This window comes from Oreochromis aureus, linkage group 6, assembly GCF_013358895.1.
Source record: "Oreochromis aureus strain Israel breed Guangdong linkage group 6, ZZ_aureus, whole genome shotgun sequence".
Classification (NCBI taxonomy): Eukaryota; Metazoa; Chordata; class Actinopteri; order Cichliformes; family Cichlidae; genus Oreochromis; species Oreochromis aureus.
Window position 1 is genome coordinate 7,315,425 of NC_052947.1, and position 22,810 is coordinate 7,338,234.

Below are 22,810 nucleotides of genomic sequence, written 5' to 3' on the forward strand. Positions count from 1 at the left end.
TGTTGGTAATTCAAGTCTTAAGACTAATAATAAAACAGTCTTCAAATCCTTCGAACTGCAGCATCATCTAAAACACTAAATTGTTCGCAGTGATGATAAAAGTGGTATTTAATTGGAAATAATGTCTTGCTGTTTAGCATTTTTGTTCACAACAGAGTCTTTAAAGAGTTTGGGAATGAAAGCTAAACTTTCACCCTGACACTACATGGCTAAACATACCATTAAAAACATCTGGACACGCCTTTCTATTCAATACATTAAATTAATTATATTCAGTTTTGCTTTAGAACTGTTTCTAATGTTCAGGTGTGTGCAGAAGTTTTAAAAATATATTAAATACATCTAAAAATAAAAAGCCTTGAGTACTAATTTGTTTAAAAGGCTTTGTAAGATCACGGCAAATCGTGATGCAACTTTGGTGCTGTACAGTTCCAGCTTTTTTTTTATATGTGAAAACTGATTACATTCTCTAACTTCAAAGTCTAAAAACCATCTTAAAAATGGCAAAGATGGTAAAGTGCCACAGAAAAGGCCTTGAGGATGATGGAGATCTTGCTGACTGACCTGAATGTCAGTCTGCAGAAATAGAAGAAGCGAGATTAATAATAAATTGAGAAAATCTCTGAAGTCGGTCTCTGCATTTTTAAGGTGTTTCAGAGTCAGACTCAGACAACCTCATAATAATATGGACAACTTTGGTATGTTGGTATTCAAAGGGGTCTTCAGTTGAACTTTTGGCTACTGATAGACACCCTGAAAATGTTGAAAAACAGCAGTATCCTACACCCTGTGTTCAGTATGAACTTTATCTCACCCCATTCAACACGTTTAGGAAAACTGGATGAGTGTATGGACAGGAGCAGATATCTGCAGCCAGGTTCCAAAATCTAAGAGCAGATTAATGCCAATGATAATGGAACTGCCTATCTTATCACATACAGGTGAAATGCCACCGTGTCATCGTGGTCTAGGAGTTTTCAGCTGATGCCAACAACTTTGCACATCCTCAATCAGAGGAGAGGTGTGCATGTGTGCATGTGTGTGTGAAATCACCTGCTGCCCAGATTAGCTGGAATGAAGCCCTGTGCATTCTTGTGCCTTGATGACAAACGATAGAGCGTCTCCGCTCGGACCAACAGATTTACGGCATGAATAGGAGAAGCTCCGTGCAAGTTTGACATTCCAAGGCTAAATCCTCTCTGAATATTTCCAGTTACAGGAAGGCTGCTCCCTTCATTCCTGACCCGCTCAACTCAGACGAGCCCTATATGGACTGACTGTCTGACCAGCTCCTCCAGGAATGCACCAGAGACTGCAGCCAATTAGTATTCATAGAATATGAATGTAACATGTCCTGTTATCAGTTCCTATTTTAAGAGCTTCCTACATGACTATTAGAATGATAAAACCCAAATTCATCATGTAGAACTAATTCTTCTTGGATGACAAAGCTGCAAAACCCTCTGATAGCCCTGCAGTCGTCAACACACAGATACAGTGTAATGCACACACTCTTACTTTGAAATGTAATCACACTCTTTTTCTTTGATGAACATTAGTTTCTCTGTTTGTTTGTTTGTTTGTTTGGGGGGTCATTTTTGTAGGTTTTGACACATACAGTGCACACTAAGTGTATTAAAAAACCTTCCCCATTATATATATGATGGTAAACTTTATACTCCATCAAATCAGTTTCTGCAAGGCCACAGTCATCCCAGTTTCTGTCTGAACATGATTGTAGGCTGATGGCACTGGTTTAAAGGTAACTGCTATACAAACTTCTATTTGTATCTCAAACACTTCACTTAGCCTTGAAAATGTAATTAGATGGTGGATAATTATATATTAGAAGCACAACATGTGAGTACATTCAGTCAGTTGATACAAAAAGTACAAAAAAGTATAATTTGATGAATTTAAGAAGTGTTACAATTAAAAAAAGCCCTTGGTGACTAAACTCACTTTGGTACTAACAATTAGTTTAGGCTAAAAAACTAATAAGGAACCATAAAAGCATCTCCGAGTCCATCCTTTAACTTACTACAGCATGGAGTGTATTGTAGGGCAATGAGGTGTCTTTCTTCGTGTTGGACTATACAACATTTTCTCACATACTGAGACAATTTCTCACAATTTGACTGGTTCTAGTTTTTCCAAAATCCGACTTGCATATAAAATTAACAGGTAACAACAATTTCAAATGTCATTAGGAGAAAATGTAAAATACATGACAGTAAGAAGACTTTAGGTCCACTGCACTTGTTTAGTGAAGGAGGTAGGACTATCACATTCAAATGGTTAATGCCTCTCCTTACCCAGGTAGGATAATTTTTCTCATTGTTGAATGGACAGACACTGAGGAAGCAGTACATTCTAAAGGAAATATATTTTTGATTGTATGCATGTGCTTCACAAGACACACAAAAAACAAGGTGCTGAGCATGTAGGAATGCAGAGGCAAAGTATTATAGAGGGCAGTGATTTTCACTTTAAAGATTTACAGTGCTTTGCAAATGTAAAAGTAGGCCAGGAACCAGACAGTTTATTAAAAACCTAGAAGTTAAAAAGCTGTAACGTGGCCCCTGCAAAATCAGGCCAGTCTAAAGAAAATATAAGAATACAGGCAAGCATTGTTTTTGGATTTGAAGAGGCCACCAGTACATGACCGGTGGCCATGGCTTATTGGAAAGATTTTATGCACTCAGGTGAAAAAGAAAGTTTTCCCGGGACTCTGTGCAGTCGTCAGAAACACAGCCTTTAGTAGCTTGCAGGGCCACCTTTAGCACAAATATCCTTTTTCTGTAATCAGTCTCTCGCGTCATTGTGAAGGAATTTCTTTTTTACAGTGTTGCTTCAGTTCATTGAGATTTACAGGCATTAATTTATGATGCTTTCTTAGAGTCCTACCACAGGATTTCAGTCAGGTTGAGGTCTGGACCTTGACTGGCCCATTTTGATAGCTTTTTCAGCCATTCTGTTGTAGATTTCCTGTGTTTAGGATTGTTGTCATGCTGCATGCAGGACGATGACAACTTGACCAAATTTTAGCTATCACAGAGATGGCCTTACATTTGATTCTACAATACTTTGGCATACAGAGGAGTTCATGGTTGACTCAATGAGTGCAAGGTTCCCAGGTCCTGTGTCTGCAAAATAAACCCAACTGATCATGCCACTGTGCTGACAGTTTGTATGAGGTGCTTGTGCTGATCTGTTGTGTTTGGTTTTCACCAAAGGTGGGAATGTGCATTATCTCCAGACATCTCCATTTTGGCCTCGTCTGTCCAAAGGACATTGTTAAAGAAGTCTTTTACTCTCCAAAACAAAGCTATGCTGACATATTCACTTTAAAAAGAAGGTTTTGTCTGAATAAGCCATACTTGTTAAGTCTGGTTCTAATTGTACTGTCATGAACTTTCATGAACTGAGATGAAGCTCTTGGGGTTTATTTTGCAGTTTCTTCGGATATTGCACATCTTGGGGTGAATTTACTGGGGCGTCCGCTCCTGGGAATATTGTGGCGTTGTGTTAGAACACACCTGAATGCTCCAGGACAGCAAACGGACAAAAACTGCTGACACTGCTGGAGATCATTTAATCCAGTAAATGTGATTATCAGCACATGACTTACCATCTTATTTCCTATGTAAGCAGTATGGGTGTACTCAGTTTTCCAGGACTGCATAGAGCCCGCTTACAAAGTAGAAAAAAAAACCTTAATGGCAAGAGGTGTTTGAATTGGGATGAAAACAAGCAAACAAAAAATAAAAAATATTCAAGGTTTGCATAATGTAGGGCTCAGTTTTATTGAACCAAATAAGAAAGAGATGTTTCAAGCACCTCTGCTCTACATCAGGTCATTGGTTCTTGTGGCGCAATAAAAAAAGCTAGAGATGTTGACTCATTTCTTTTGAAATTTTTCTAAATTAGAAACCATCTGTAAACATCAGCAATTGGATCCACAAGATTATAAAAAAGCACTTACTGTGATATCAACCTACTTTATTTTATTTTGACATAGGTTTTGATACTGCTTTGAATACTGTGTTTCTAACTTTAGAACAATATCAGTCAGTGTGCTTGATGAGTGTCTGATAAATAGCATCAGATTTCTATCTTTTCTGTTTTTGTTCATTTACAGAAACTGGTGCCACGTTCTTTCCATTCCTGTCTTTTGACAACAGTGGAATTCCAGACGGGCTCTTCACCCTGTAATCCAAAAGGATTGCTCTTGCTCCACTGTATTTCTCCCAGCACCTCCTCCCCTTTCCCCTGTCTCTTCCTGTCTCTTTAAGAAGTGGAAGGAATGTGTTGGGTCCTTTGCCCTTTCGTTTTCTGGTTTTCTATGCAAATAGCTGGGAAATGTAATAAAGGTCTTAATATTCTGAGGACAGCTAACTGAAAGCTTGGTCCAGCTGTCAATAAACTTACATATACATTTACAATAAGCCCAAAAAAGATAAGCAAGAATGACTGGACACATTTAGCTGTGGTATTGTGGTGTTTTTCTCTATTTGACTGGTCCTGTTCCAAGTCCTGAATCCATATAGCAATTTAGTCATGTGAAAAAGATTTAACCTTTCACCTTTGGTTTTAAAAGAAATTGTTTGGTTTTCAATCGCATTCAATGGTTTTCATCAGAAGATGGAAGCAGCAAGTATTATACTAAAAAGTGGAACATCCCTTACCACGTGTGAAAAATATGGTCATAATGAGGGGAGAGGGTCTGCATACAAATAAGACTCCTGGTGTCAGATGTGAGCGAGCCTGTTCATTTATCCACGTCAATTCAGTGACTGTTGGTCATACACACTCTTCCCCAGATCAGGAATTCATTTTAATGCCCAAATCCAGTTTCTGAACTTTGCAGACATTTTCATATTTAAATTTAAATTCCACATAACAAAATACATAAATATATAAAAGAATAAGAGATAAAGAATTACAAAAGATAAGACGTGCAAATCGTGCTGTGCTGATAGCAAGAATTACAACACAGCAATCACCAGAAAGAACATTAGTTTTACTGAGTCTTCTTAATATTAGAGGTCTGGCTTCAATCCTTTGGACAAAATGAGTGTGTCCAAAGAGATTTTAAGTGTATTTATTACTGCATTAAACAGCACCAGTTCTCATCTATTATACCACTGTTGATATGAATTACTGACGACTCATCCCTAAGTCTTGAACTAATAATGGCCCACAAAAATTATTGCCAGGAATTTCAATAATTCTTTCAAGGATCAGACTTTGAAGCCTGAGTAAATTTCTCGATTGAATGAAAAATGAGTATATTTTTAAATAAGCTCTTTAATGGTAAAAGCCTTGTCTATTCAACGAAGACTCAGGCAAATGTAATTGTTTCATCCTTGCAAAACATTAATTTTATAATATAATAATTTTTGCTCCTGAACTGAGTGCTACAAGTTTACCAGTAATCATTTTTTCTTCTTCTAGTTTCATTTCTCTATAGGTAGAAGTCTCCACATTTAAACAAGATGTGGTTTAATTCAGTTTTTAAACATTTAAACGGTCACATAAAAACAGAGAGCACAGACTGTCCTGCAGGAAGTAATAAAATGGTAAATGGCCTGTATTTGTATAGCGCTTTCCTAGTCCTTAAGGAGCCCAAAGCACTTTACACATCCAGTCATTCACGCACTGGTGATGGCAAGCTACATTGTAGCCACAGCCACCCTGGGGCGCACTGACAGAGGTGAGGCTGCCGGACACTGGCGCCACCGGGCTCTCTGACCACCACCAGTAGGCAGCGGGGTGAAGTGTCTTGCCCAAGGACACAACGACCGAGACTGTCGGAGCTGGGGCTCAAACCAGCAACCTTCCGATTACAAGGCAAACTCCCAACTCTTGAGCCACGATCGCCCCGCTCGAAACACAAGGACATTATGTAAACTCCTCATCTGCTAACTCTGTGTAAAAGCACTCAAAATGTTTCCTCCTGACCCGCTCACAATAACTTTAGTTCATTGGGTCTGTGCAAATTTTTACTGCCGTGCAATGAAAACTTACAGGCCTTTTTCTTCGCCTTATATTTTTCAGAGCATTTCTGATTGCTCACAACTTCCTTAGTGCAGGTTGACGGGACATTTTGAATATAAAGTGGTCATTCATTTGGGATTTTCATGGCATTAACTCTCTTAATCTCATATTAAAGATTTGCCAAGTGTTTAAATATGACTATATTAGTATTAGAAAACAATTTGGATACAATATGAGCCTTGTGTCATAAAAAGGAGACCTTTTTATAAGATGTTGCTGTTTTGGCCAGCCACCTATCCCAAAAGGTGATATGGCCCTTCAAAGTTTAGCCAAAAAATTTGCAGAATTAGGAGAAAACATCCAAATTAACAACGGCTGTCTCTGTTACTCTGTGACACAGATATTAGGTTTGCTAGTGAAACTACAAGGGCAGCATGGTGGCACGGTGGTTAGCACTGTTGCCGCACAGCAAGAAGGTCCTGAGTTCAATTCCACCATCAGGCCGGGGTCTTTCTGTGTGGAGTTTGCATGTTCTCCCCGTGTTTGCGTGGGTTCCCTCCGGGTACTCCGGCTTCCTCCCACCGTCCAGTTTGAGGGGATAAGTTAATTGGATAATCCAAATTGTCACTAGGTGTGAATGTGAGCATGAATGGTTGTCTGTCCTTGTGTGTTGGCCCTGTGACAGACTGGTGACCTGTCCAAGGTGTACCCTGCCTCTTGCCCTATGACAGCTGGGATAGGCTCCAGTGCCCCCCGCGACCCTGGAAAGGATAAGCGGATGGATGGATGGATAGTGAAACTACAACATATCCCATCCCCAAGTTATCTCCAATGCATCCATTCGAGTATGGAAGTGTGTGTATAATAGATAGAAAGCACTTAAAAGCATAGCAGAATGTGCTTGTATGAGTGGGTGTAAATGAGGCAAGATGTACAAAGTTTGTTGAGTCCTCAGGTAGAGTACAAAGTGTTATATAAGAACCAGTTTATTTACTATTTGTTTTTCAGTGCTGGATTTTTGAGATAATGAGGGTTTGAAAATGCAGGGTTGAACAAGGCAACTTCAAAGTGGCATATCTAAACATACTCCTATAGACTGTACTGTATGTAAATAATCATTGTATTTAGATACAATTTTTTAGGGTTCACTAAATCCGCTAAATTTGCTTTAGCCCAGAGAATATGGCAATTCCAAAAGGAATTTTGAAGCGTTAGAGCACAGGCTTCCCACGTCACCTCAGTCCATCCCTAACGATGGATACTGTTTATGTCCCAAGCAGAATATCTTTAGTGAGAAGCACAGAGAAAGGCCAAAATGAATTCACAAATTTTGGTAACTTACAAATGAATTTGAGCCGATTGGATATATTCAGAATAATTAAGATCATTTGCTAAATAAGGAACAATCGGGCGTTCGTCCTGCGTATGGCTGGCAGAAACTGCCCCCAAATATGCACTTTGATGAAAATGTGAAATTCCAATAGCTCTGCCTGTTTGGGCCCTATAACTGTTACATAATCCACATTCTACATATTCCACTTGTCAGCCACACATTGCTGGTGAAATCCCTCAATTTACGGACCAGCTCAAGACAAGTCACCCAATGTGGAATGTCTGTTGAAGCAGGCCCTGTTATGTTCTAATTATAGCCTCCCTTTGTTATTCTTAATGTGTTTCACATTTTCACGTCTCTTGCATTTAATCAAGAAGCAGAACATAAGAGGGCCCAAATATGAGACATTCCACAATGACTCAGTAGGCCTTTTTTATTTCTCAGCCCTTAACACTTCTCATGCATTTCCTCCATTGGTTATTCCCTGTATTTATGTTTGGATAAATTACTATCTATGAATGTTTGACTATTTGCTTGTCTGCGTATCTACTGATTCACACAGTCGCACATACCTCTCAGCATTACCAAAGTGACATCACTGTCCACCGCTGAGGAGCTTTTAAGAAGCCCTGAGCCTTTGGGAATCCATATTGCTAGGGGCCAGCATCCTCTGGAAAAACATCTGGGAGAATCTCAACAATAAACCAGTGATTTACATCAATTAGATAATCCCAACAGGACAAATTCTGGGTCAAGCGCCCGCCTGCCCTCCTACGCTCCCTGTCAGGCTCAGGTGAGTAGGATAGTCTGTTGGCAAGTAACGGGTTAGTGTCTGTCTCCCCGCTACACCTCCTCGCCTCATCTCTTCACCCCCCCTTATCTCCTGGGGCTATATATTGGAGGTCGCAACTCGTCTGCATCTTAGGCATCACTCGCAGACATACAAACCCACTCGTGTACGGTTCACTTTGATCGACAGCGAAAAACGAAGACCAGAACGTAGAGATGAGGTCCCTGTTGAAGTTTGTGGTGATTCTTTTCTGCGTCGAGAGGGGACAAGGCCACTTGCTGAGATCGCTGATTGGTAAGTGATGGCTCAAGTGACGGTTGGGACCGATGGCTTTTTGTTTTGAGAATGTTAAAATTAAAGTAAATATAGTTGTAAGTGGGTTTATCAGTTGTATAAATGACTTTGTCTTTTCCAGATCTGAAACGACAGACAGCATCTGCACACATTTCTCCAGATGAGGACAAAAGGAGCAGTTATTCAGCAGTTGAAAACAGTCACATGGAAGCTTCTGGAGTCGGATCATCTTTGAATCCCATCGTACCAATCCCGGTTCGATCACGCCGCTCAACTCTGGACTCCCAGTGCGGCCTCCACTCCATCCTGCTGCAGGTTCGGGACCTGGGGCTGGGCTACGACTCAGATGAGACTATTTTATTCAAGTACTGCAGTGGCACATGCCCCCGTGTGCGCTCCAACCACGACCTCACCCTCACCAACCTGCTGCTCACTGGACTTCTCCCCAGCCCAGTGCCCGGGGAGCTGTGGCACAATGCTCCCTGCTGCAGGCCCACCCACCACGAGGACGTGGCCTTTCTTGATAACTCGCACCGATGGCACAAGGTGGAGAAGCTGTCAGCTGCCGGCTGCAGTTGCGTGGGCTAGATGGCTGAGAGTAAACGGGTACTGTAAAAGGGGGACATGAACTTGGCGAACATTCTCTTGTAATGTCTGTATATGAATGATTGAACTTTTGTTCTTTCGTGGCATGCTGTCAGTGAAGTGGAAATCAGTTCTTATGAAATGGGAAACTCAATAAGCTGAAAATAAGCTGTTTTCTTTATGACTTCTGGGTGAAAATATCAAAACTACTTAGCTGTCTTAAATGTTGGACTGCAGTTGCTGTTCTCATTGACTCAGTTTTAATGGCATGTCCGCTAAAAATGTGTGTATGGGGCATTAGAAGTTATCTGTTCAAAAGTGCATTGATCGTTTTTTGTCTTTTAATGAAAGCTTTACTATTTTATTATTGCTAACTGATTTTTGTTGTAAATATTTTCTGATCTAAAAGGGTAAACTAAGCTTAAGTGTCAATGCAATTCTTCAACAACAACTTGACCATTTTGTTTATACACTCATATGTATTTATTTAAACTCTTCGGTGCGATGTTGGGGTTGAATAACAGAACTGACATGTACAAAGCTGCGTAGACACGCCCAGTGGTTCGACAATCACTGCGGATTGCAGTGGACAGTTTTAAATGTATGTAAGATAAAATGTATGTATGTAAGATAAGTTATTTATTTATTTGATACTTTTTTGTCATTTTCATTATATTTATTTTACAATTACAAATTAAACTGCAAATCTATGATGTCCACAATCTCTGATAAAAATAAACTCTTGCTGACCACATCTGAATTTATGGGAGTTATCTTAGTTGAAAAAGACACATGCAGTAAATGCGTTAGTGTAATTTACACAACATTTATTATTGAAGGATTTTAGATTAAAAAAAAAAAAAAGGAATGGCACAAATACAAAAATCACTCATTTTGCAAGCTTTTCTGTTTAATTTGTGGATTTGAAGTGGATTCACAACCACAGTGTTTATGTCTGTGAACCAAAGCAAAGCATAGTTTTTCTTTCATTTTTGCCTCTATATGATTTGGCTGGTTTGCTAATGATTCACTTGTCTTCTTGTCAGACTGATTACAAATTAAGAATTTAGTTTACTGATGTAGCTCAGCTTCAAACAAAAACAACTCTAATACTTGGAACTTTTTAAGAATTAAATAGTCTCTTGTTAAGATTTTATTCAAGCTGAACCTTTTTCCACTTTATTTATTTTTGAGTGGAACACAGAAATAAAAATAAATAGAGGAACATTTCCATGTAGCTCTGATAAACAGCTTGGTTTCTCAGGCATGTGCATTATCACTGGGTGCACACCTAATCCCATTTGATTAGTATGCCAGAGAACAGGTTCTCCTGGAAAGACTCACATAACAAACAATATAGTGATAACTCCAGCATCAAACCCAGTGTCTCCAGGCACAACATCTGACTGTGGGAAGAACAGGTTTGCGTGCTTCTGTAAGGATCTGTCAGATAGACTGTATGTACAGACAGCAGGTTCTTGTTTTCTCCCTCTATGTGGCTATCACATCCTCCTCCATCTCCTCTTGCTCTGCGCCCCACACTTGGACACGCCCCTCCATAGCTGTGAGGAGACGGGTCTCTGTAGGGTGGAAGGACAGGGACTGGACAACTGCTTTCCCCACCGGCAGCTTCAATGATAAAGACCCCTGAAAGTAAAACAAGCAAAAATGTTAGTTTGCATGCTAGACTGTATGCTTTCAGTAAAGAATTGTTGTGCGGGTTTGACAAATACCTCCACTATTCATTATTCTGTCACAAATATCATACGGGTTCTGCATTATAATGATCTGGTGGAGGTTTGCACTGAGAATGTAATGTTAGCATACCAGCTAAAAAAAAAAAAAGACTTGAGCAACTAAGCTTTATGTGTCAAAATATTTTTCTTGAGCCTTTAAACTCTCAGGGCTGATCTGGTAACGTAGCAGGCTATTGCTAACCATCACTAGATTTGTGCAGCAAGGCTGGCTTACACTCTGTACCTTGCCTGCTTAAGATATCATTAATAAAATGATATCTGTGTGGAAATGCTACTTGATCAGCTTCCCTGATTACTACACCTAACTGTGATACTAACCAATGATTACAAATGTCAAACCACATTGATGCAAAAGTGACTGACAGAATGCAGATGTTGTTCACTTCATTTAATAACAGTTGTTTTCTGCAGAGGCCCTTTAAGTACCATTCGAAAATCAAATTCAAATGCATAGTTACCTCCACCAGGTCCCAGCAGTAAACGTGTCCGTCCTCTGAGCAGCTCAGGACGTGGGTGTCTTTACTGGACAGGCAGCAATCCAATTTGTAGCCCTTCATCTTGTGTCCGGTATACCTATAAAAACAAATATACGATAAAAACACGAGTTAAAAAACTTATTTACATCAGTAAATCGTACGATTTAGAATCTTGTAATTACTCACTCTAAGTTAACTGTGGTCTAATTTCTAAATTTCAGTTTATGTCATGTGGTCCTGAGGTTATGTTAAATGTTGAGGTATCTCGAGTGATGTCATGCGGACATTACTCAAGAGCACAACCAACGGTCGCGAGGGACAAATGTTCTCTGACAAGCTGATGGCTGGTTGCAAAGAAAATATTGCAACCAGTCAGCTTGTCAGGGAACAAGTTTTCAGATTTCAGTTTTCAGATATCATAATGAGGTAACAAAAAAACAATATTTATTGTATTGCTTTTACTTTATGAAGCCATAGTAGCAGCACATCACACTGTAAGTGAAAACAATCAGCACTCACTCTCCCAGCATTTCACCGGTGCTCTTGTCTAGAAGTCTGAGTGTTGAATCCAAGCTAGAGCTCAGGGTACACTGACCATCTTGACTGAAACACACACAGGTAATAGGACCTGGAACGCAAGGATAAAAACACTTCAATGGTTTTATATTTTCAGTGAAACTGTTTTGCTACAAAAATCAGTATGTAACAGTAATATCTGCTGAGATTAAACTGTGTGAAAGTTTAAAAAAATGTTATGAAAAAGATTACTAACTGCTGATGAAGTCAACATGTAGCTGTCCCATTCTCAGGTCGTAGCGCCTCACTCTGCCATCCACCGACCTAAAACACAAGATCATTATCATTATTATAATTATTATTATTATAAACTTCCATAGCAAAAATGAACAAAAATAGTTGAATAAATGAATCAAATCTCTGTTTTTATTTGTGAAACTCTTAACATGCAGATTGTTTTTTTTCCCAACTATGTCTGAAGTGCTGACCCAGTAAGCAGCTCGTGTTGTGCCACCTTGAGGCTGCTGATGCTGTCCCGAGCTTCATCTAGAACCTGGATTGGCTCATATCTTCTGGATCTGGTGTCCCAGCATCGAACTGTCCCGTCTATGGACCCTGAATGATGAGAATACATAAAAATAAAACCCAGTAAATACAAATGTAATAGTTTATACATTTGCTAAGCAAATACAAGAAATACTAAAAATAGTTTACGTTTCAAGTTGGATGATTAAAGCATGGAAACTTTGAGAATGTACAGATAACTGACTTTAACATAAGGCAGACACCAGTTAGAACATCCACATTCCATAAATAATTTACTGTCATTATGACTCACCAGACAATATGACTGTTGCCTCCTCATTAAACTGCACACAGTTAACTTTCTGCAAACAAAAATTTGAAAAGGAGACAGACAGTGAAAAAAATATTACATAAAACAAGTACACAGGCACAAACAACAGTGCAGCCGCCATGAAAACATGCAGATGTTTTTCAAATGAAATACCATGATGCCCAAAGTGAAACACAGAGCTAAAAAGAGAAGGACTGACCCCGGCATGACCCCTGAGTTTGCGTGTGACCTGGCCGGTGGCGACGTCCCACAGAATCACCGTCTTATCTGAGCTACATGAGCAAATCTGGCTGTTGTCATAGGACCTGTGCAAGGAGCCAACGAGAAAAGGTCATTCATTTATTTTATACACTTTAAACATTTGCTTATATTACTTCTGGGGCTATATTCCTGAGACTAAAACCCCGTAGACAACCCCGTGGTAGTTCTCTCACCCATCAGCATCCAAAACCTCGTATCCATGACCACTGTACGTCTTCAACAAGGTGCCTCGGCTTGCACTCCACAGTTTTAAAGACTTGTCACTGCCACAAGACAGCAGGTAGTTCCCATCAACTTAAAAGACATGACCCAGAGACAAGCTGATATAAGTGGATAACTCAGAAATGAGGAATGGAGCTTACATACTTTTAACAAATGAAATAAAGATCATACAATTTCAACAAGATTTGGCAATTGATATTATGCCAGCAGCTAAATAGACTCAACTTGAGAATGATTTGTTTTTTTAGCTTTTTCTTACTGTTGAAGCGAACAGCCCTGACAGCTCCTTGCTGACAGTCTATGGTTCTGAGAAGATGTTGAGGAAGTTGAGGAGCCTGAGGTCTGGGCTGAGGAAATGCCATCACTTAACCTCTGTTTAAAACAAACACACACAAACCTTTTAGCTACCCACATTAACATCTCCTTCTAAAATGAAAGTCAGAAGCAAGACAGAATACATGTGTATAAATGGTAAAGAGGCGGGTGTTACGTTGACCATGCAAAGAGTAGAGGTAGTGAAAGGGGAAACGTTTAAAAATCTGGGCTCAATAAAAAGCAACACTGGAAGTGACAAGATTAGAATTAGATTAGATCAGAGAGACAGCTCAGGTCGAGCAGTTTGGAGACAAAGTCAAAAAGGCAGAGCTGAGATGGTTTAGACAGTATTGAACAGAGGATGTGGAGGTGCCCGTTGGGAGGAAAAAAGGAAGACCACAGAGAAGACAAACTGGTGAAGTGAAGGACATGCTGTGGCGATCCTAAACTCTTAAATTCTTCCGCATAGTCTGCTGTAGCTGTAGATTTAAGACCAGAAGTTTACACGGCTACAAAAATTTAAGCTAGTTACAGAGTATGATATCCTGTCATACAGACAGTTTTATTAGCTTTCACAAAAGCACTACATACCAACATTTAAACTATTTACGTTTATCGGATACATTTAGGCAATTTCTCCTTAATCCATGAATGACTTAAAGGACCTCTTAAATTAAAGCAGACAACTTTATTTATTTCTATGTAGCTTATTTCGCTCACTTACTTTTATTGAAAGACAGTTTCAGGGACGTGCCATATTCACATTCCTGATTAAAAGTAACGTTTTTGCTCAGTTTGTTACTATAACCCTCTCCTTCGCATCATTTCTTCCATGTTTTTAGCACAGGCACGCAATGCATCATGGGAACAATTATTCCCGTCAAAATAAAAGCTCAAAAAGCATTTACCGCTTTGATATCGGCATAAGGATTGCGTTAAGCTTTTATTGTTAAATACACCGGAAACGACTCTCTCTGTCGACTCCTTTCCTGAAGTGGCTGGTCAGCTGTCTGTCGGTTTTCGGAGTTTAAACTTATTTTCATTTGCTTACAATAGGAAGACCTTGAAACATATTATGTTATCCAACAATATGGCAGACCCGAGGAGGCAAAATAAAATCTTAAGGTGGGCGTTTAATTCAGTCAACAAGTTTCTATGTTATAGAATAGAGCTAACAGCTAGCTAACCTATATCATTTATAATGAGTGGAGCCTGAAAGGATTAACTGGGCGAATTAGCTGTAGGACCTAATATATACTGCTGAAGAGCAGCTGTATAATGGCAGCTAATCAATATGTTGTCCGCTCTTGGTTGTTTAATTTTACACAAAGTCGTCGTGACTAACCCAACCTGTTCCCATCTTTGTTTCACCGTTATTTACGATTATGATTTCCAATGGGTCTCTTTTGAGTTAGCTGTCATAGATTGCTTTGTTTAGGGCCCGTCAGTAGCGGTTTTCATAAAGGTGTTCAATGGTTAACTAAGAAGTTGTTGTAGGAAAAATGATAACAGCAGCAAATCAACAACAACCAGTACCAATAAATTAGGCAATAACTTGTTGGAAACACTGGGGATGGCTCCTTTTTGGTAACATGGTGATTCTCCTTTGGACATACTTGAACTGAGTTTAACATGTGAGATAAACTGGATCAAAAACATCAAGTGCAAGTTTGGCACTGCAGTAAAGCTTCTGTGGCTGAATGGGAGAAAATCCCTATAGTCAGGTTCCAAAATTTGCTTTAAGGACATCGTGAAGCAGGGAAGACTTCTGTAGCAACATATGAAAGTCTTATAGTGTCAAAAGTTTTGTAGAGAAAATTTTCAGCTGTGTAAAATGTGTGTTTATTTATATAAACTTAGGACCAGAGATTTTAACAGTGACCAAAAAAACAGTAAGTTTCCCTTTTAGTTGTCTTTGGTTAAAATAAGTTTGTGTCATGACAGGTACAAACCTCCCAGCACAGAGACTAACCCGACACTGGAGGACCCCACACCTGACTACATGAACCTGCTCGGCATGATCTTCAGCATGTGTGGACTTATGCTCAAGGTGACCTACACAAACACACACACACACACACACACACACACACACACACACACACACACCCTCCTCACACCAAAACTCTGACTTCCATCTCCTTTGTTTTCTGCATATTTATGTGTCCACATAAACATGTGTTGCCCCTGAAGGATAGACCTTAGGCCCATTCATTCCATTTAGAAGATTAAAGGTAAACCTGCCTTTTTAGATGAAAGGATGAACAGCAGCTACCGATGTGACCACAAAGGACACATTTAGTGGGGAAAAAAAAAGACGATGGAGCTGAAGTCATTCATTCAAGGTCCAAGGAGAACATTTTTATAATTGACTTTCTTTTAATAACCAACTGACAATTTTTACTCATTTTTGATTCAAGGCAAAATATTAAGAAAGAGCATCTTAAATTTTAGGCAAATGCTGGGAATGATTGCATTTGAAGATGGTGTACAAACAGTGGCAACACCTAAAAACGTACTCTCTTGCTGTTTTCACATTTGCACTTTGTAGACATTACTTAAAGGATCCCTGTGTGAGAATGCAACTTTCTGAATCAGTTGAAGCAGGCATTAAACACACTTTACTCTTCCAGCTCCTCAGTATATAAAACCTGTGGAGTCTTATTTTGAGCCCATGTGATTCATGTTCTTTCTGTTCCATTCTCTACTCAATACTGTAGCTAAGCATTTAGTGATTCAGAGGCTTGTTTGAAAACAGATTATCAGCACCACCCTTGGCTTTAGACTAGAGTTTTCCTGGAATGCTGTTATCCTATTTGGACCTCTGTCCAAATGGGATAACAGATGCTCAACACAGCATAACCCCCACACGGGTTATGCTGTGTTAAGCATCTCTGTATGCTTTCTGTGATACGAGCACTTCCAGACCACATAATTGTTCCTCATGTACTTCATGTACCAGTTAAGTGCAATTTAGGAGCTGTGCTGTTAGATGCTCCTCTATTTCTTTAGCAGATTTCAGCCCTGCAACTTTTTCACCTTTTTTTGTTATACATCTCTAATAAGCTCGTCAGAACATAAACACAGTCTAAAGCTGACTCATGTGTTTGTGTTTCAGCTTAAGTGGTGTGCATGGATCGCAGTCTACTGCTCGTTCATCAGCTTTGCAAACTCCCGAAGCTCAGAGGACACCAAACAGATGATGAGCAGCTTCATGTGAGTATACCATCCCATCTGTGGATGCACTATAAACACACTACACAATGCATGTGTAGCACTGCTTTGTATATTGTTTAAGATTTATCTATGTTAAAGCCATTTGATATAAAATTAACATTTTTTTGGCTCAAACTGGAACAAACTTAAACTATTTTTGTTAGTTCTTAGTTATAATGGCCAGTAAAATGAACATGTTTAGATTATAGGGTAGGAGTCTGCATTTTTGAAATTGGAGGTTAGACCTTGTGTCTTTCTGCAACTGCAAGTCCAGACAAGCCCGCTTTAATGTCCAAAAGCTTTTAAATGTGTGACCCATCTGGGAGGTACATTTGCCTATAAAAGACCACTACAGTAGGGCCCCTGTCCAGGCTTCACAGACAGATTTGCAATGAGGAAAAGCCTTCTTGTCCATTGTCTGAATGAGGTCGTATTAAAAATGAACCTAATGCACTCAAAGATTAGTAATGCAAAATGTTTGGCTCGGCAAATAATGTCAGACGACCAGTTAAAGGCACCAGCCTTGTGTGTGTAGAAGCTGGTTCAAGGCCAAATTTAGGACACTCCAAGTGGTTGTGCAGGATGAATGGACAGTGGAGGGCAAGTATGACATTGAGGGTATCAGATGAAAATGGTCCCACGTGTGTGGGTGAATTTACCCCATAGAAGCTTCAAAAGGTTCAGGCACAAATTCTACTCTTAGCTGTGCTCAACTGCAGTATTTTATAATACCCCAAGTATTCAGCAAAATAATACAATTAAAAGTAACCAGGAGTGTATTTTTGTTTTGTAAGCAGTGTAACAATGAGTCATTTTAAAGAGCTCCCCTTTGCAGAAAAAGGTGCTACAAAGCAAAATTTTAACATGCCTTTAAAAACCTAAATTGCACAGTTTTCATGATGCTTTGATCCCATTTTCTGTGCTGTCTTCAGGCTGTCCATCTCAGCAGTTGTGATGTCCTACCTCCAGAACCCACAGCCAATGTCACCGCCATGGTAACATACGGCCAATCTCAGGAGAGAGCAGAAGTGAATTGTGGATGCAGGAGTGGGTGACAGCACATCTGACTGAATCCCCCCCGGCCATCTATGAGCATAAACAGAGACGAAGAAGAACATAATGTAATAGAGAGAAAACAGACGAGCAGGAGAGGTAGACAGCAAGGAGAGCACTACGTCAAGATAGAAAGATAAAATATCTTGGACTTGTTTTTTTGTGTTTATAACCTTTTCTAAGTCTTTTGCTTGTTCATGAACTGATGTCATCAATAAAGTTTTACGGTTTTAAAAGGATCTGCTGGCTTTTATTACTCTGGAGGAAAAGTGTTAAGGATTTGCTTATATGACATTTAGATTGTTTACTTGGCCTTAAATAATCATGTCAACATACATCTCATTTTTGTGACGCTCGGGTACATTTGACAGGTCACAAAATAAATAACAGACTTTGACACATCCTATCAAGTTAATCTCGCCCCTATTTACATTTTGGTTTGCTTTATTCCACAAAGCTTCACCATCATAGTGAATTACACATGAATTACACAAAGTCCTACTGAATCCTCCTGCAAATATTTGGATGTTACTGTATGTCAGTGTTTTGATGCATGCTTAATCAACCAGGTAAGCAAATCCCAGAAAGTAAATTTTCTACGTTTGGATGTAGAGTTTCCAGTGAGAGATGCAAATGCTTCACCCAAAATTAAATCTGGCTGAACAGAGTCAACAGTCTTGTATCTGCGTGTCACTCACCTTTTCCAAAACTGCTCACCGCATTTGCTTTAAACTGGTCAGGTACCTAACCATCATCAATAAGTGCCAAAACCAAACCTTAAGCAGTTGTTGGTCCCCAGATCCTTCAAGGAATCCACCATCATTCCTTTCCCCAAGAAACTGGTGGATTCATGTCTTAAGGACTACCATCTTGCACCAGACAACACGAAGGAGACACATCTGCTCTTCCCATCCCTGACATGTTGGACCCTCTTCAATTTGCCTTACCAAAAAAACAGACCCATCAACGATGCCATCATATTGGCAATAAACACTGTGCTCACCCATCTGAACAAGGGGAAGAAGTATATAAGAATGCTCTTCACTGATTACAGCTCTGCATTCATCACCATCATTGCTCTGAAATTGTTTCCAAACATCAGAGTCGTTAAGGTTGAAACGGTCAGCAACTTCAACTTCCTTGACATGAACACTGCCAGGGGTCTCTCCTGGTACCTTTACAGACACTGTGGTCAGAAAGGCATGTCGTTGTTTAAACTTTCTAAGGAGGCTTAGGAAGTTTGGTATGAACCCCCAATATTTCCTCAACCTTCTACAGGAGCACCTCGAGAACCTGTTGAAGGCCTGTGTGACAGGTTGGTATGGGAGTTGATTTGCCAACAGTCAGAAATCACTACAGAGTGGTGCAGGTGGCCGACAACATCACTGGCAAGTGGTGTAGCCATTAAGGGCATTTATCTCCAGCCGAGTCTGCCCACAGCATTATCAAGGATCATAGTCACCCAACACATTAGGACTTTTTTTAAATTTTATTTTTCTCTGCTTATTTCATGGTTTTTAAACTTACATTGCTATTTATCTGGTGACATTTTTAGATGCTGAGTGACTTGTTTTGTCTTGTCATACACATTTCATTACAATGTTGACCCAATGTTAACTTACATAGGAAAAATAAAAATGAAACTGAACTGCAACTGAAAATATTAAGGTAGATTACTACATTTTAGCACTCATACAATTATATTAAAAACTGGAATTAATGGAATAGTTATATTCCTCCCACCAGCAAATGCATTTGCACCCAAGTCTTATGTAATATACACGTACAGACATGTGTGACCAAAGAAATATGCTCACAATCGCACCTTCTCTTTATGAGTTATGGTGTTGAACAATTACCAAAAAATGTGGTAATGGTATTAAAGCTGCATTGATTTTTTAAAATTATTGCTAAAAATATCTTTTGTGAAGGTGGTGAAAGTGATCTCGACTTTTGAACTTTGGGACCATAAAATTCTAATCAGTTCTTCATAAACTGGAAAAAACTCCCTCAAGCCTCTCAAGACCTATCACATTACTATTAATAAGGCAGACAACCCAAAGGTATTCTCCTGCATATATCTATGTATCTATATCTATATCTATATATATATATCTATATATATCTATATATATGTATATATATATATATATCTATATATATATATATATGCAGGAGAATATACATGTGTTCATTTGTTACCTTGGTTATGTTCTTGGCAGCATTTGCTTCCATGTCATTGTATCTGTAAATATCATAGCTTGAAATCTTTTGAAGGAATTCTGATTAAGCGTTGTAGGGGTGTAGAGTCGGGTCATGTTAACAATTCATTAAAATTTTGCTTAAATCCACCAAGGTCTTCAAGGTCAACTTCATGATTTATTGGTCAAAAATGGACAAACAGCCTTATAATTCAGAAGGTAGATTCTTGTGTGGTGTGTCAACATATAAAAGTACCTTGGGGGGCTCAACCCGGGGTAGCGGTCATGGCCAATTAAGGGCTCTGTTGGCTCTTAGGTGACGGTTTCCTCGTGGCTGCGTGCAGCGTGGCTAGGGGAGGGTCTGTGCTGATGGACGTGGGTTACTGACCTGGTAGCCTGGCTGCCCCTGGGTGGGTCCGGGACGGGCGTGAGGTTCTGGGGGCGCTCCGTCTCAGGGCTGGGGCCCTGGCCGGGCCTCGGGGGCTTGGGTCCTGGTTGGTGTGTTGCCGGGGTTGTGGGCGGGTGGGTGTATGGGGGCCCAGCCCTGGCGCAGGGTGCCGCTAGTGCATCGAGCCACCTGGGGGGCTCTTCAACTGGTGGGGGAGGTTGTCACATCTTGCAGGAGCTTTCCTCTCTTCAGGAACTCTCTCTGCAGGAGGGGGAGATACAGGAGAGGTGGAGGAAGATCTCAGCCTGGACCCGGTTCTTAGAGTACGTTTGGGGAGTGTGATTGTGTGTACAGTGTCTCTTTATGTCTGTCTCCACGTTGGGTGAGTGTTGAGTAATTGCATATGAGAGCATAAGGGTGGGAATGGATGTTTGTATCTGTGTGTGCCTGTATGTCTGTGTCTATATGTCAGGTTTGGTATCAGACGTCACCTCTCTAGGGACATCTCAGGCCCTCCAAGGTTTGGAGGCCTATCTCCCCCCCCCCACTTCCCCTGCTGGTGGCGGACGCCCTCAGACATCGGTGCGTTGGTGGTTCTCTGTGTCCGGGGATGGGCGCCCAGGTACACACCGGCTCACTCCTTGGTGGCTGCTTGCCGGGCCTGGAGCCTGGGGCTCGCTGGGCCACTGGGGGTGGGTGGGTGCCCTCGGCCTCGGCCCGGGCTCGGTCACTCAGGCACAGCTGGCTGCCGGCGGAGCTCCCGGGCACGTCACTGCAACCCCCTGGCTTCTGCTCCGCGGCTGCTGAGTGACCCCTCATCTGGGACTCTCCTCAGCTCTTTCTGGGATAGCATGCTGCCCCCTCTGTTGGTCTTCCTTGGTCTCTTGTATTCTGGGGGCCTCTGGATGTCTGGAGTCTTGATCTCCTCCATACCTGCTTCATGCCCTGGAGGACGGGGCTGTGGCTCCCCACACCCTCTAGCAGATCATTACATGAAGGAACCTTTTAAAAACAAGCGCTTTCATGCTCACAGGTGTACACACGGGTGCTCACACACACAAACTACACCCTTTTTGGCTCCTACCTCAAAGCACACTGTGCGCTGTCGATCTCACGTGCTGCACCATAATGTTTAATATTTAGTATTTACTGTCATATTCCCATATATCATTGTGATGTTGTTTATTCTATTACTCTCATTTTCTTCTGCTTGTTTTCTTTTTTCTTTCTCAACAGGTGATCCAGGTGATCGATATATGTATTTTTGTCTGCTTATTCTGTTGGTTTTGTTTTTGCCCTTTTTCCCCGTCCCTCTTCTCAGCTGTTTTTCTTCTCTCTTTCTTTCTCTCCTTCTTTCCCCCAGTCAAGTCTGTCCCGTATTCAGCAAGTGAAAATAAAATAAACAATAAAAGGTGAATCAAATAGACCATTACGGCAAGGCTGGGATGGTCCATTCGGTAAAGTAAATCCGTTGGGCATCTTTCTTCGCCTTTAGACAATAATTCTGATGACAAAAGAGCCAAACGGGGCAGGGGCAAAAAAAAAAAAATAATTAAAAAAAAAATATATATATATATAAAAGTACCATATAAAGATTTAAAATATCATGTCACAACTGACCTGTGACCTCTCCATCAATATCAGTAGATTTATCTGAATCTCAAACTGATAATAATGCTATAGAGCTGTTTAACACTATGTTTCTCACTGACATTGTTTGTACTGACAACATTTATAAGGAATGATATATGAAGATTCTAAATATCACATTACAGTTTGCATCTAAATATCATGTCAGATTTGACTTCTGATCTCACTTTTACATTTCACATCTGCCTTTCTTTCAAGTATGTGTCAAGAAGAGCGAATGAGCTGCCTAGTTAGTTAGAAATATACCTCAGTATCATTAAATAATAAGCCCAAGTTATTCATGTCCACTTATTTACAAATCAGTACCTTTTATCCATTACCCACTGATACATAATGATTATATACTTGATGTAAACATCATTCACTGCACTATAAACTTGTTAAAGAAGGTTTTAAAAGAGTAAAGATACTTATACTTAAATGCTGCCCTGAGAGTGAGCTGCCTTGGTGGAGGTTTGCACTATCTGTGTGCTTCTTGTTCAACTCAGTTTTCTTCCTCTGGTGATCCACAAATCTCCTACATTAGCTCTATGCTCCACAGTTTAGAAGCACTAGTTAACACAGTCCACAGCTTATAAAGATCTTTTACATGACCTCAGAGTATACTTCAAAGTTTTCCGTTTCTGATTGTACAATTTTCCTTCTTTGTTGAGGAGCTGTTACATCTGTTAATCGCCTCCACACAAACACACACTCACCGTTTAGTCTTTGCTTCTCCAATGTCTCATTCAGCAAGGGCACTGAGCACAACTCATGCAGACACCTACACTTTGTGTGCTGATGACAGACAAGAAGCTGGAGAGTCAGCTGGATGTGAGACTGATTTAGTGGCTTATAACTCATGTCCCCCCAGGCCTGGTTCCACCACAGCCATGCCAAGTGGGCACTTGAGCTGCT

The 22,810-nt window shown here is 40.3% G+C and overlaps 3 protein-coding genes across 3 annotated transcripts; 2 read left to right on the plus strand and 1 right to left on the minus strand.

The window, feature by feature from the left end:
• The first annotated feature begins 8,305 nt into the window (after window positions 1-8,305).
• On the plus strand, window positions 8,306-9,788 carry LOC120440777 (persephin). Its single transcript, XM_039613999.1, has 2 exons — window positions 8,306-8,417; window positions 8,539-9,788. The coding sequence occupies exons 1-2, from the start codon at window positions 8,339-8,341 to the stop codon at window positions 9,003-9,005; spliced, it is 546 nt and encodes a 181-aa protein (XP_039469933.1). The 5' UTR covers window positions 8,306-8,338; the 3' UTR covers window positions 9,006-9,788.
• A 127-nt stretch (window positions 9,789-9,915) lies between these two features.
• On the minus strand, window positions 9,916-14,280 carry wdr83 (WD repeat domain containing 83). Its single transcript, XM_031756419.2, has 10 exons — window positions 14,130-14,280; window positions 13,350-13,462; window positions 13,042-13,162; window positions 12,807-12,912; window positions 12,590-12,638; window positions 12,240-12,366; window positions 12,008-12,075; window positions 11,755-11,863; window positions 11,218-11,332; window positions 9,916-10,649 (listed from the first exon to the last, which is right to left on the minus strand). The coding sequence occupies exons 2-10, from the start codon at window positions 13,450-13,452 to the stop codon at window positions 10,494-10,496; spliced, it is 954 nt and encodes a 317-aa protein (XP_031612279.1). The 5' UTR covers window positions 13,453-13,462; window positions 14,130-14,280; the 3' UTR covers window positions 9,916-10,493.
• A 75-nt stretch (window positions 14,281-14,355) lies between these two features.
• wdr83os (WD repeat domain 83 opposite strand) lies at window positions 14,356-17,913 on the plus strand. The gene is made up of 4 exons (XM_031756418.2): window positions 14,356-14,530; window positions 15,350-15,455; window positions 16,524-16,621; window positions 17,554-17,913. The coding sequence occupies exons 1-4, from the start codon at window positions 14,481-14,483 to the stop codon at window positions 17,618-17,620; spliced, it is 321 nt and encodes a 106-aa protein (XP_031612278.1). The 5' UTR covers window positions 14,356-14,480; the 3' UTR covers window positions 17,621-17,913.
• The last annotated feature ends 4,897 nt before the right edge of the window (window positions 17,914-22,810 follow it).